General features: G+C 41.7%; 1 protein-coding gene across 6 annotated transcripts in view; it reads left to right on the forward strand.

Moving 5' to 3' along the window:
* Positions 1-15,066, forward strand: part of LOC117402566 (latent-transforming growth factor beta-binding protein 1-like) — a 166,448-nt gene that overhangs the window by 8,605 nt on the left and 142,777 nt on the right. For all 6 annotated transcript variants that reach the window (XM_034003849.3, XM_034003851.3, XM_059023839.1 and 3 more), the window contains exon 3: positions 4,950-5,430. In XM_034003849.3, the coding sequence (XP_033859740.3) occupies positions 4,950-5,430 (481 nt within the window). The remainder of the gene's footprint in view (positions 1-4,949; positions 5,431-15,066) is intronic.

Consider the following 15,066-nt stretch of genomic DNA (forward strand, 5'->3'; position numbering starts at 1 on the left):
ACCACAAGACAATATCTGGTCGAAGGTTAGTGGTGGCAATCTCAGGTGGAAAAATAAGCCGTTGACCAACATCTGCCAGCATTTTCCAGTCTCTAGCAGCTTCCAGTTGTCCTGGGCGAGGATTGGTTTTAACACCTTTTCTTGGTGGTTGCTCTCCTGGGCGGAGGAATGTTGTCTTTTGTGTGTAATGTTTTGATGGAACAGGTGACAACTTATTGGTCATGTTACGCTTGTCTTCCAATGCTAAGGCCAAACATCGCAGCACCTGGTCATGGCGCCAAGTAAACCGTCCTTGGCTAAGAGCCACCTTACATCCTGTCAAAATGTGCCTTAATCTCTCCTACCCAGAGGTTTAGGTTCTGTGGTGATGGGAGAACATCATATGTTGACCTGATGAGGAAACTGATCCTGCTCTGTTCCATTGACCATAGGTCTTTCCAGCCAATCTAGCGTTGTTTCACACTCTACCATCTCATCCATTCTCCCTGCTTGGCCTGGGAAATGGCCTTTATACACCTCATCCTCTCCTCCTGCTTTTGCACCTCGTTGACTACCAGCTTCCTCCTTTGAGCTGGGGCTGCCTTGTGCCATGTAGGAGGAGCTGAACTGAAACCAAGACCCCTTCTTCCATGCTGAACTTGCCCCATGATATCACCAATTCGAAGGGCAGCCTTTGCATCTTCCACAGCTTTCTTTGCCGCCCACTTTCTTCCAGTTTTCAACACAGGTGCTGCCTCCCTTACGCATTTATCGCGTGACTCTACAAATCCTTACCAGGGCTTTGTGTGATGGTCTTTGAGAATGTGTGCCTCATAAAGCCGGTTTCCCGTTCAGGGGACTTAGAGAATGTTTGGCGCTGGAGTTAAAATGCGTTCCCATAACAGGAAGAAGAAATTAAGTCGAAATGATTACTTATTGTGTTGCCACTTGTAGCCGTAGGGCTTTCTTTATTGTTAAAAAATGTGTGTTCCAGCGTAACGCATGAAGCTGGAGCTGCGGTAATCACAGGCTATCTGCAGGGCTCCTATAAAAACCCACAACAGGGGGTCTGCTTATTGATACTGTGGCCCCTGCTCTGACTTATGATGTCATCAGTTTAATGCCATGGAATTTGTTAGAGAGCCTGTGTGAGGGGGTACCCCTGCCCCTGGGTGTATTTTTGGTTTATTTTGTATAAGTTTGGGTTATGTGTCATGGGGGAGTTAATAGATGTTGGTATGTGAGCACAGGGATGTGGGTTTGTGTGTGTGTGGAATAGTGGTGACAGGGAGGCAGTTAAAATCCTCCCTGTAAAAACACATGGGAATGTGGTGTATAAATAGGGCAGTGAGAAAGGGGTTGGTGTGTTCACAGTGGAGAACTGGAGAGAGAGAAGAAGAAATAACAATTGCTACTCGTGCTGAAACAGTTCAGCACGATACGTGTTTGAGGTTTGTCCAATGTTTTGTCTGTCTGTTTTGTTTGTTCAGTGTTTTGTTTTCTGTTTAAACCTTTTATTTTCAATAAACTGGTTCAACAGCGCATTTCACTCACCAGTCCTGTCTGTCTACTTCCTGGCCTGACGTCACCACCAGCCAGACTGTTCACATATGGTGTTCAGCAGTGGGAAACAGCGCCTCCACACTTAGGAGACAGAACAGGCGCCTATGTGTGAGGAGTGTGGGGACTTTGGACACATTTATGGAGAGTGCCCATGGGCAGCCCCCTCTTCAAAAAGGCCTACTTTGGCCAAGAGGTGGAGTCATGTGAAGAATGGCTCCTCCTAAAGGCTCTTCAGCCAACAAAGGAGGGAGCGGGTGCACTTCCCAGACAACTGCCCTTCCCAGAGGTAAAGGAGGAGGAGGACCACCGGCTGGCCCTGATGAGGAAGAAGGGGAGGAGTATAGGTTCCCGGAAGAAGGCAATGAAGCAGGTGCCAGCTCAAGCGCTCACGAGAGAGGAGCCCGAGCGTCCAGAGCCCATGAAGGAGAAGCATCAGCGTCCAATACCCTCGAGGGAGATCTTGGACTGGCTGGTGGACCCTAAGAGAAACTTTGAGGAGGCCCTCCCAATGGCGGTTGACCTGTTGTGGGCCACAGATGGGGAGCAATGGGAAACCTGGGAACAGCAACACCACCCAGCGTCCCTCTCCGACCTCGCAGCTGTGGTAATTGACTACTTGGCTGCAGATATGAGAATGCCCCCACAGGTTCGAATCCCATCGGGAGGAGCCACGCCTACTCCACTTCCACAGGCAATAGGCACATCCACGCCAGGGTCCAGACGAGAGCCGCATCAGTCTCCAGTGACCGAGGGAGAGCCGTACCAGTCTCCAGTGACCGAGGGAGAGCCGCACCAGTCTCCAGTTACCGAGGGAGAGCCGCACCAGTCTCCAGAAATAGGAGACTACCTGCTGCTCCCGCCTCCACCGCTAGAGGGAGACTAGCTGCTGGTCACGCCTCCATCGCTAGAGGCAGACTACCTGCTGAGGGAGACTACATGTTGCTCCCGCCACCACCACCAGAGGAGCTAAAGCTACCTCTTCAGGATCAGCTCCCACCATTGCCTCCCAATGATCAATTCCTGCCTGAGCCTGTCGAGCCTGCAACGTCTAGGGCTGCCGAGCCTGCAACGCCTGGGGAGGCCTGCTCGCCATCGCCTGGGGAGGCCTGCTCGCCATCGCCTGGGGAGGCTTGCTCGTCATCGCCTGGGGATGCTTGTTCACCATCGCCTGGGGAGGCCTCTATGGATGCCTGCTTGTCATTACCCAGGGCTTTGTGTATCCAGCAGCAGCTTTTGCACTGCCGGAAATTCTGGGGCCAGAGCCCAAGAAAAGGGAGTCGTCGGCTACAGAAGGGGGGAGACGTGAGGAGACCACCTCCACCAATAGCAGTTTCACTGTCGGAGTGTCCCGCACTGAGAGCAGCATGGCCGCTGCCTGCGCCACCGCCACCACCATCGCCCGGGGATGCATGTTTGCCATCACCCAGGGACGCCTGTTCGTCACTGCCTGGGGGTCATTTGCTGCTGACCCCCGGGGATTTGCTGTGGCCTCTGGTGGAGTGGGCCACACTGCTGTCCACCTTTCTGCTGCCGGCTCTGCCACTGGCAGCATGTCCACTGCCACACTTGCCTTTGCTGGAGGAGCCAGCCTTGGCGCTGTCAGCACGTCCGCTGACAGCATTGCTGTTGTCAGCCTTGCCACTGCCAATGTTGCCAATAGCAGCATGGCCACTGCCATGATTGCCCTGGCTGGAGGAGCCAGTCTTGGAGCTGTCAGCATTTCCTTTGACAGCATTGCCGTTGTCAGCATTGCCACTGCCGGGATTGCCCCAGTTGAGGAGCCAGCCTTGGCACTGTAAGCACGTCTGCACGTCTGCTGACAGCATGGCCGTTGTCAGCATTGCTGCTGCTAACGTTGCCCATTGCAGCATTTCTGCTGCTGGAATGTGCCACCCCGCTGACAGCATTGCCACCGGCAGCCTTTCCGCTACTAGCATTACCAATGGAGGAGGACCTTGCTCCACTGTCAGCACTTCCTCTGACAGCATTACCAATGGAGGAGGACCTTGCTCCACTGTCAGCACTTCCTCAGACAGCATTACCAATGGAGGAGGACCTTGCTCCACTGTCAGCACTTCCCCTGACAGCATTACCAATGGAGGAGGACCTTGCTCCACTGTCAGCACTTCCTCTGACAGCATTACCAATGGAGGAGGACCTTGCTCCACTGTCAGCACTTCCTCTGACAGCATTATCAATGGAGGAGGACCTTGCTCCACTGTCAGCACTTCCTCTGACAGCATTACCAATGGAGGAGGACCTCACTCCACTGTCAGAACTTCCTCTGACAGCATCGCCACTGTCAGCCTTGCAAATGCCAGCGTTGCTACTGGCAGCATCTTTGCTGCCAGATTCGCCTAGGCTGGAGGAGCCCGTGTTGGAACTGCCAGCATTTTTGCTGACAGCATTGCTACTGGCAACATTGCCACCCGTGGGCCTCTTGATGCTTCCCTTCTTGGCCCAGGAGTACTTTTGGGATTTTAAGGGGGGAGGTGGCCTTTGAAGCCATGTGTGCTGCACACAAGGGGGGAGATGTGTGGCGGGGTACCCCCGCCCCAGGGTGTATTTTTGGTTCAGCATGATACTTGTTTGAGGTTTGTCCACTGTTTTGTCTGTCTATTTATTTTGGCCAACTTGCCATTTGCTTTGTATTAGTGTTTCGTGTTTTGTTTAAACCTTTTATTTTACAATAAATCCGCACATCAGCTCTTTCATTTACTTCAGTCCGGTCTGTGTCCGTTGTCCTTCCTGGTCTGACATCACCACAAGCCGTCCTGTTCACAGCCTGTTATTGCTAATTATTGTCAGACAGGAAATTTAAACAGAGAGTTATTGGCTGTGCCGGGGACCTTAGTGGGACAAGGCGGGATTAAAATAATGTTTTCTTCTCATACCATAATTTAGTTAATAAAATTAATTTACAGAATATGTGAAAAAGGGGCATTTTTGCTAACCACGCAATAATTGTCATCAATTACACATTTAATATAGAAAATCTTTTTTATTGGTATTGCTGTCTTCAGTTGGTCAACAATCTGAGCTGTTACACACATTTGAAGTAAACATGTAAAACCTACAGTAAATAATTCCTGATGGCCATCAGAAATGGTTAATTTTGGATATATTTTTACAAATAGTTAATTTTGGTTCCAATCAAAGTGGTGCAAGTTGTTTTTGGGGATATTTACATTTCACCTGTGTTACTGTACAGCGCCTTCAGGTTATTTGCCATGAAAGATGCTATAGAAATGTAATATTGTAAGGTAATGGCTACAGGTACTGGAATAGTTTGATTTTTATAGGCTACTTACAGTATTAATACTAATCACCTTTGTATGAGGTTTTTGATGCGTTGCATTCTGTACTGTTGTCTCTTTACAAATGGTTGTCTGTTTTTCATGTTGCAGCCAACTGTTTGCCGCAGTGCCAGAATGGGGGGATGTGCCTGCGGCCCCAGCTCTGTGTGTGCAAACCAGGGACGAAAGGAAAAGCATGCGAGCAGAAGACTGTGCCTCCACACTCCCCTCCTCATCCCCCGGGGAACGGACAGGACACTGTGCTCCCCCAGAGACCCATCCCACAGCAAACCTCCCAGCACAGCATGCTCCCCCAGAGACCCATCCCACAGCAAACCTCCCAGCACAGCGTGCTCCCCCAGAGACCCATCCCGCAGCAAACCTCCCAGCACAGCGTGTTCCCCCAGAGACCCATCCCGCAGCAAACCTCCCAGCACAGTGTGTTCCCCCAGAGACCCATCCCACAGCAAACCTCCCAGCACAGCACGTCCCAGGGCAGACTGGTCCCCCAGCAAACCAACAACGGCGCCCAGATGACTCTGACGGTGAAGCAGCAGCCCGCTGCCGCCATCCCCCAGCAAGTTCAGCAGCAGTAAGTTCTGCTTTATTATGCTTAGGGATTTAACACATAAGCACAAAAAACACACACAAACACATTTAACCAGTGTTTATCCTATTAGTAACATACGTAGCACATGCTTTGTTGTGCAAATTACATTTCTTATTTTATATATATATGTAACTTATTTCAGGCTTTGCCCGGGCAAACCGCGGTCTCCCCACTGCTTCTCGGGCAGAGTCCGAATCACTCCCTCTGTTCTTTCATTCCTGTTCTGAGTGACAGGCAGACCTTCGGAACATGGAATTAATATGAGAAACCCCAGTGACACGTGTGCATAGAAATAACAACCAACCAGTTGTATTGAACTGTCCAATCAGAGAGACGGATGCAGTTACTGGGTGGAACATAAATGATTAGCTGATTCACGTTTGACAGTGTTTATAACAAGCGATCTAGTTGGAGAGCGTACTCAGCGGAGTGACTCAGAGTGTACATATCTAGTTTTTAATAATTTGTTTAAAATAAATTAGTCTTATATATATCATTAAATATTTAATATAGTCATGTCATCAATAAAAATGAATTTTTAAATATATGCCTATTTTCTGAACCCAGACTTCCTGTGTAGTTTTTATGAATGAGATGAGCGAATGAGTAGTGTCACTCACTCACTCAGGTAGGCGGGTCAAACAAGCTCTTGAATCGTAGCTCTGTCTCTGTCCCCTGAAAACATAAAATGAAAGATCTTTGAAATTAATTTCAGACTTTGACCGGGTATTGTTGGGCACTCCTAGATCTGTCCGGGCAAAACACGGAATGAAAGATCTTTGTAATTCCTTTCACCCGGGAAATCCGCGAATTGCCCAGTTTCAGGATTTGCCCGTAACATATACAGTAAAAGCTCCATCTCCTTGTATCAGACACAATGGTTAAGACAGAAGACCTGACCGATTTTAACATCAGCTTGGCATGGGAAAGAGAGATCTGTCTTGTGCTTCCATATCTAAGACTGCATAAATGACTAATGTAGTACGAGGAAAAGTCTTAACAAGCGTTATTTTATTCGTAAATAAGCAGAATTTGAGAAACATTAGCTAAAGTTAAATGTTTGTGAAGAGGTCCCAATCAGATCCTTGTAATATTTTATGAGATTATTGTTTAACCTTAGTAGTGCCACAGCAGAGCTATTCATTGGCCTTTTCATTTATTATACAGTCAGTCATTGATTCCATTGTCGGTAGAGAAAGCCGGATGCCCTTCTTGCCTTGGTTTCTTACGCTGAGGGAACACAAAGCCATTTTGTGGCTTGGAACTTGGTTTCAGGAGAGTAGGTTTCAGACCACTGCATGAAACACCAGGGGAGATGGTGGTTTGATACAGCAACATTGCCTCAAACTAGATCTCCCGGTCTCCTTGAACCTGTTTTTCCTGAATATATGGCTTTGTGTTCCCTCAGCTTTACATATCTGAGATTTGTCAGTTTCATTGCTTATGTTTGACAGCTCCTGAACTGTCTTTAACTTTTATTGCATGCTAATATAAATAGCTGTGAAGTACTTTTCTGTTAGCCGTACATGCTGAGGTGTAAGTTAACATGTATACTGGCTTTGTTGTGCATTCCCTGTGACTACCTTATACTGTGGGTGAAGTGGTAATCTAATTGATTACAGCAACAACTTTTCTATGTCAAGAATAGCTTTGTGCTGATTTTCAATATATAGAATACAGCAGCGCAGTGTAAATTACTAGATAAACCTTCTCTTTACTGCTATATCTGTGTGGTCCAGTGGTTAAAGAAACAGGTTTGTGACCAGGGGGTCCCCGGTTCAAATCCCACCTCAGCCACTGACTCATTGTGTGACCCTGAGCAAGTCACTTAACCTCCTTGTGCTCCGTCTTTCAGGTGAGACATAGTTGTAAGTGACTCTGCAGCTGATGCATAGTTCACACACCCTAGTCTCTGTAAGTCGCCTTGGATAAAGGTGTCTGCTAAATAAACAAATAATAATAATAATATCCATCTCCAAGTAACAGCCTTTATGTATGTTAGTGCCACCTGAATACAATTGTATGTTTTTTATTGTATGTCATTATATATATATATATATATATATATATATATATATATATATATATATATATATGTATATGTATATATATATATATATATATATATATATATATATATATATATGTATATATATATATATATATATATATATATATATATATATATATAGCTTTTAAAAGATACAGGGAGCAGGTTTTCTACAAGCTCCAAAAACAACTGGAATTGAGTGGAATAAAATACAAACATAATTTTGCTACATTTTTACTTTTTCAGTAGTTATTTTAAATGTTGCTGATAATTGTAACTTTTCTATTGACTAGCCGAGCTGTATTGCTTTATCATTTATATCATTTATAGCTGAATGCTGAACATCCACACAATCATCCAGAAGGTGTCATAAGGGGTTGATATGGTCCAGTAGAACTCTGCATTATTGCTTTGCTCAGCAGTGTCTTTGGATACCAGCAGAGCAGAAAGGTATTTTATAGTACAGAGTTTATTGAATAGCAATAATGAACACATGGGTCTGTACATTATCTGCTATATGAAGATAGCAAAAGCGTTCAAAGGATTCAACCTATGGTACTGTCCCACAGTACTTTTTGCTGTCCAAGTCTGCAATAATGTGTTTTTTTATTGCATACACTGTGCTGGGTGGCATTTGGTATAAAACTGTTTTTCTTCTGGTCACAGGCTGACCTCCTGTACACCCGAGAACACACAGTCAAACATTGGTTAGAAGTTTAGAAAGCTTTTCTCAGTGAACTTTTATTAGTTTTATACTTCTTTGCATAGTCCAGAGTGGTGCCATTCACACTGAATATATGATAACCCTACTGTTTGTTCCATGTTGTATGTTACAGCTCTGCAATGGAAAGTTTTATCACCACAAATCAACCGTACTATATATCATGACTGCAATTCAGATATACCTTTTCCTCTTCAGATAAACGATAATAAAACAAGAAGACATGACAGTTTTCTTCAAGTGTTGGGCGTCGTGTTCCCTGAGAATTATTCCATCTATTACACCCCTAGGCAGCAGATGGCAAGCTTTAGTTAACATTCTCTCTGTGTTTAACTAGGCTGTGTCTGTTTTGTTAAAAAAAAAAAAAAGGGCTGCTACAAATTTAATTGAAGCTGACATTCTGTTGGCACATTTTTACCTAGCAGGCTAGATTGTTCATTGTGTATTTAGGAATGTATTTTCAAATGGAGGTGGAACTTAATTATGTAACTTACCCTAGGGGATGGGACCTGTTTCATTTTGCAAAATAGCAATGGGGTGGTAAATCAAGTGTGCCGATGAGAGATTTTCATGTCCAGGCAAAGGAGCACTCTATTCTGCTCTATTCATGGGCTGTCTGAAACTAAGTGTGATGGAGTAAATTTGTTTACTGTGCCTTGCCAAATCTAAAGAAGCTTGAGATTTTTTTTCACTAAAGAGAAATATGCATAATAAAATCCAGATGTTGCACAACATTTCAGAACAATAAATGCAGTTCTAAGCTTCTGTCATAAGTACAACATCTCTTTCTATTTCATTCTGGATGGTTGTGCGTTCTGTTTATCACACATACAGTATATCAAGTTCATTTGTTTCCTCTGAGTTAATCTTTGGCTTGCAGAACTAACCATATTTACAGTCTGGGAGAAAAAAAACATTAAATCATAATTCAGTTACAGGAAATGCTGAATGACATTAAACATTTGTGTAAATAATAAAGCAAACATGAAGCAATTTTACCAGAAATGAATACAATTAAAAAGTTAATTGGAATTGGGATCCTAATACCCTGAAACACGTGGAGAGGAGACAGAGTACTCCCATCACATTGAGAGTGTTGGAGAATGACAGCTGGGCTTTAACCTCAGTCAAAATGGAAGTCAAGTGAGAAGTGTTGTGAAGAGCTTTGATTGTATTGCATAAAATGTGTATTCCGCATGCGCTTAATGCCTTAGTATTCTACCATACCAATAAGGTATGGCTATCACTAAACCTGTATGAGGAACATATGTACAGCTGGAAGACCTGGTGTTGGCACTTTAGATTAGATTATAGGGCATATATACACTATCAGTGGCCCCTGTTCTTACATGGTAACTAATGGCAAAATCATTTCCCTTTACACCTGATAATTACAATGTAATTACATGGCTGGGTCATACCCTCTGATTCTATAGTGACACACTGAGGAATCCTCCTGTATGCCTCATGTTCAATTGGGTAGTTAGAGAGCATCTACCCACAAAGAGCACTTTAATATACTCCCTTGAGCAGAGTTGGGAGTTGCTGTGAAGTGCTGTGTGAAGTACATCGGTTGGTTGGATAGCACTGCTCGGTGCCACAGGAGGCGTTAACAGACTTATGGACCCAGAGCCGTATATAGAGAGAGTTCGGCTAACTGTCGGCACAGGCCCCATGTTGTCACCAAACCAGTGTGGGCATGCACTCTCGGCAATGTAAATATATGAGGAAATCTTTGGTATGGAAATGTTTTATTTGTTGTAATAAGTTATTAAAATCATATAGAGAAATTGTGCTTGGGTTAAGTTTATTAAATAAAAACAAATTGAGGGTTAAACCTTTGCTAAATTGATTTTGTTCCTTACCACTAGCCAGCATCACAATGTTTAAAGAAAAAAACAAAAACAAAACACAATACACAATTTTTTTTAATGAATATTTTAAAGTTTATTTTTTATCTTGCATTAGTTGATAATACATAATGTCTCGATCATATTATTATAATGATCAGCTGTTCACTATTCCTGTTCCAGATCTGACGAGTGACAGTCATGAGAGTCGATACAAATAAATCCTAGCCAGTGCAGATTAGGACATATTACCCAGGTCTGTTATGATTATATTATAATGTAACGTAGAAAATAATTGTTGGCTAGTGTCCAATTTAAACGTCTCACTTACTTTAGTCTCCCAAATCTTTCAACGATATTTTTGACGAGGGAATCTATGTAATAGAGTTTCTCCTGTCCGGTTACAGCAGTTCACAGCCGCATGGAAGGCATAATAACTACTGGCAAAAATACCTAAATAAATATATATTATATACTGAGCATCACATACGTCCTGAGCATCGAAAGAAACTTATCACTTATATTTGAGCATCAAAAGACACTTATCACTTATATTTGAGCATCAAAAGAAACGTATCATATTTGAGCATCAAAAGAAACTTATCACTTATATTTTGATACAATTCACCAGATGTGATTGAAAAATGGCAAACATTGTTTTAGAGTAGGTGCAGTGACTTTTTATTGTGCTGATTAACAATTGACATCACGAAGATGCTGCAAAATGATCTGTCGATCTTGGGCAGGTGTTGTGACTCTTGGTCTCCCAGTTGGTGGCCTGTCATTGAGAGTGTGTGCTTATACCGTCTCACCAGGTTTGAAATTGCTGGCTGTGAGCAGCCAAGACGGCGAGCCACAGTACGCTGCCCTAGTCCAGCCTCCAACATGACGATTACACAAAGGCTCTGTTCTCTTGACAGACATGGCATATTGTGTTTTTTTTCTGTGATTTTCTTTATTGCTTTTATTCAAGCTTGCAATTCAACAGCTGAAATCACTCCATATCCAGTGTCCAGTCAACTGTTTCACTAATTAGGTGATTAAGTGCATATGCTTCAGTCATAGTCACTCAAGCGTGTCATGGTCAAGGATGAATGATCGAGTAATTAAAAAGAAACTAAAAACATTTCGTCAATGTCCATCATTTATATACATTTTTTTTTAAAATTAATAAATGTGTTATAATGGTGATAAGTTTCTTTTTGATGCTCGGTATATATAACAAATATATATTTTTGTTTGTTTTTGTTAACCGTCAATGTAAATGAATGTACAGTACTGCAGAAAGTGGTGACAAGAACATGGCGCCTGTACCACCGATTTAGGTCACGTGAAAGTGATTGACCAATCAAAGATCATAGGTTGGCCAAACTCTCTCTATATACGGCTATGTCTGGACCTTTCCATCAAAGCCTGGGAGATGTCTGGAATTAAGATTTAGAGCTGAAAAATAATGTGCAAATGGTGTATGCCAGTGGAATCAATCCAAAGCATGCAGCCTTGAGGAACGCTACTGGACACGTTAGGGGCCAACAAAAGCTCTCCTGTACTGTATCATGAAATTCTTTGGAAGGTTTTTGTTGTTTTCTTTTTTTCTTTCTACTTTTCTGTTTTAAAAAATGATTGGAATTCAGTGATGGTGAGCAGCCATAGCATAGCGCTTCCCAGACTGCCTTCTCAGCCCTGTCCTAATTAAAAGCAGCGCTTTCATTTTCATCAAAAGAGATTGCTGGTATAATGCCAATTTCTTTAAAAGTGTTATTTTTGTGGTACTCAATTCACAAAAACCCACTTTATGATATATATATATATATATATATATATATATATATATATATATATATATATATATATATATATATATACACACACAGTATGTGTATATATATCCTGCCCAGTTACAGCAGTTCAGTCATCAGTCGTATTTTACCGTCGTTGCATTAAGAATAAAACTAATCCCCATTATATATATATATGTAATACAGATTAATGCAGTTATCCGTCACATGCGATTTTCCCGACTCCGTCACCAGTTTTCTGATACAAAGCCCATCTCTTCAATGTTACAATTGACTTGCTTACCCGTCACAGCCCGTGTTTTTTTTTATTGTTTTCTTTTTTTTCTGGCGTAGCAAATCCGTCTTTATTGTGCAATGCAGTTACACAGCGCTTCCTCCAAAAACAAAGCGAATGAGACAAGGCACGGTAATGTAAAAGTTAAACAGTTTTAGATACTGTGATGCATTTTTTAATAAACTGTGATCTTTAGTTGCTTTTGTGCATTTTCATTTGCAAGTGAACTGTGACATCAGGGTCTTATCGAGCACTATATTCTGCAATTTTGAAGACTGACTTTGGATACTGTTTTAATTCTGGAAACTGTGTTGTTATTTTTCAATCTTTTGCTAAATTGCATTGCCTTTTATGTTTCAAGCAGTTCTGTGCATGGGTAACATTTGATTTCATTTTGCTGTTGGGTCGTTAATGGAGAATTTTACATACTGCTACAATACGTACGGGATGTGCGTCTGCTAAGAAATAAATAATAATGTAAAAGTATGTACTGTATTACTTTTGGCAAATGATATTTTCAGAATAATTTTTTTCTGAATTAAAATACTACTTCTGTTGAAAATATAGTACTGTACCAACAAAGCAAACTACAGTACATCTAAATAGAAGCCTACTTATTTTAAAACATATTTCTTTCAGCTATGTATTTTTGACATTGTATCTTTTTTCTGCTGTGTTATTCCCCCAACTCGTGCGCTAACAAATTTCAATCGAAGAATCAATGAAAGTCCCCTCTGGATGAAAATCAAAACTAACAGGAGGATAGTTAAACTTTTGAGACAGATTGCTGTAAATATCCTACCTTGATCCTGCTGAATCATATCTTCCATAAAGGATCAACCATCATCATGATCCATCTCTTGTGGTACAATATATGTCTCCCTGTACAGTTCCTAAAAACTCAAGTCATATTTTTTTCTTTCTGTACGAAATGTGTGTGCGTGCAGGACAGGAGGTTGTTTGGGTGGTAGGGGGCAGGTTACCACATACTCACCTACATACACGTCAAATCAGATGAAATAATCAGATATGCGTCACACTCGTTTAACCATCACTGAAGTCAACATTTTATAGGGTTGGTATCGGTAGCCATCTTGCTTAGTTACAGATGTACACAGTAACTATGAAACTGAGTGACCAATTACCTGCAAAAAAATCCCAAAGTAGACATGCCGATTTTTGATGAAGAACAATTGAATGAACTGGAAGATAGCAAAATAGAAAAAAAATACCAAACAATAAATAAATAAAAAGATTTGCTGTCTTTATACTCACTCACCCCAACTTTGTCACTTCAAATAATGTATTTTTAGCGGTTTGTAAACGCTACAGAAAAACACAAAAAGACACCTGCACATTATCCACCCCCCTGTGACACAGACCTTGAACAAATGCCTGAAATCCCAGATGTCGTTGAAATTATTTTTATTCCTCATGTCTGTTCTGCTCAGTGTGTCTGCACTGAGTGACAGAAAAAAAAAGAAAAACTCAGTGCCGTCTCAACTCTGCCCCCTGGTGTATCTTTTCAATGGTAATGTACACAATATCAAAAATAAAGATGTACTTTCTTTTACATGTTTTAATTAAATTAATTTACTCAGCTTAACTCAGTGTGTAGTTCAAAATATATATCATTAGCGCCAAGGTATTTTACTTCAGTTTTCTCCCCAGTTTGAAATCGCGTCATAGTGCATCACTGGACTTTGTTGTTTTCACCTGTGTCCATCTGTCACACGGCTGGCTGAGTGGTGCCGTCAGATCCAGGAAATGAATACACAGAGACAGGACAGATGAGGTGAAATGATGAAAGCGCTGTTGCGCGGTTTATTATAAATAAAAGGTTTAAACAAACAGAAGACAGGACACGGCACTTTACGCCAAATAAAACAGATAAACAAAACAGACTAACACTTAAACAAAACGGTGCACGGACAGACAAACAAACACGGTGAGTCAAACAGTTATTATTATTATTCTTTTTGTTATATTTTATTTTACCTCCTTCTCCACACCCGTTCTCCACTCACCGAACACACAACCCAGAGTGAGTGAAACGTGCACCTATATATACTGTTGTGCCGGGATTCAATTACCAATTAATTATTCACTTGAATCCCAGCACGTGAATTAATTATGTGCACCCTCGTGCTCACATATTATATACTTTAAATGCACGTGAAGTGATGTGCAACCCCGTGCCTAAATACAATTATACATTTTAAATAACTCGTGCTGCACACACCCATTTATATCCCGTGCAGCCATATCTACACACCAACATTAACACACCACACGCAACATACAACATAGAAATGCACACAGGGGCGGGGCACATTGCAACACCATCACACACCTGTTTCTACTGCCTCTGATTAAGGATTGCTACAGATTCATCTTCCCTGGTGTGAGAACATCGGGAAAGGACACTGGCTGTTTTGGGGCTGTTCTGGGATGTTTCTGTGCTGTGTTATTTTATTATTTAGTTAGCTGTGTATTTTAAATGTTTATAATTCTTCATTTGCTTTTATTTGTCTGCTGTGTCTTTTCATCAGCCATTTCTCTCCATACCCTTATTTTTTTTGTCTATTTTATTTTTCTATCTTATACAATCAAGATGGCCATCATAGTAGCAATGTGTGCATGTGAATATTAGTTTAATTCAAGTTAATATATATTTTTTATTTTAATAGTTTTAAATATAACTGGGAGAAGATGTATTTTATTTTATCTAAATATATATATTTTTGTATAGTATATAGAATTATCGAGCTGTGGATGTTTCTTGTCCCGGATTGGGTGTGTGATAAGATTGTCTTTTAATCGTGTAAGGTCTTGCATTATTTATCTGATGCTCGATCATATTCCTTTCTGTAAATGTTACTTTATTTGTATTATTTTCTTCTTCCGTTTTTGTGTTTGTCCAG

Source organism: Acipenser ruthenus, chromosome 5, assembly GCF_902713425.1.
Source record: "Acipenser ruthenus chromosome 5, fAciRut3.2 maternal haplotype, whole genome shotgun sequence".
In the NCBI taxonomy this organism is placed as follows: Eukaryota; Metazoa; Chordata; class Actinopteri; order Acipenseriformes; family Acipenseridae; genus Acipenser; species Acipenser ruthenus.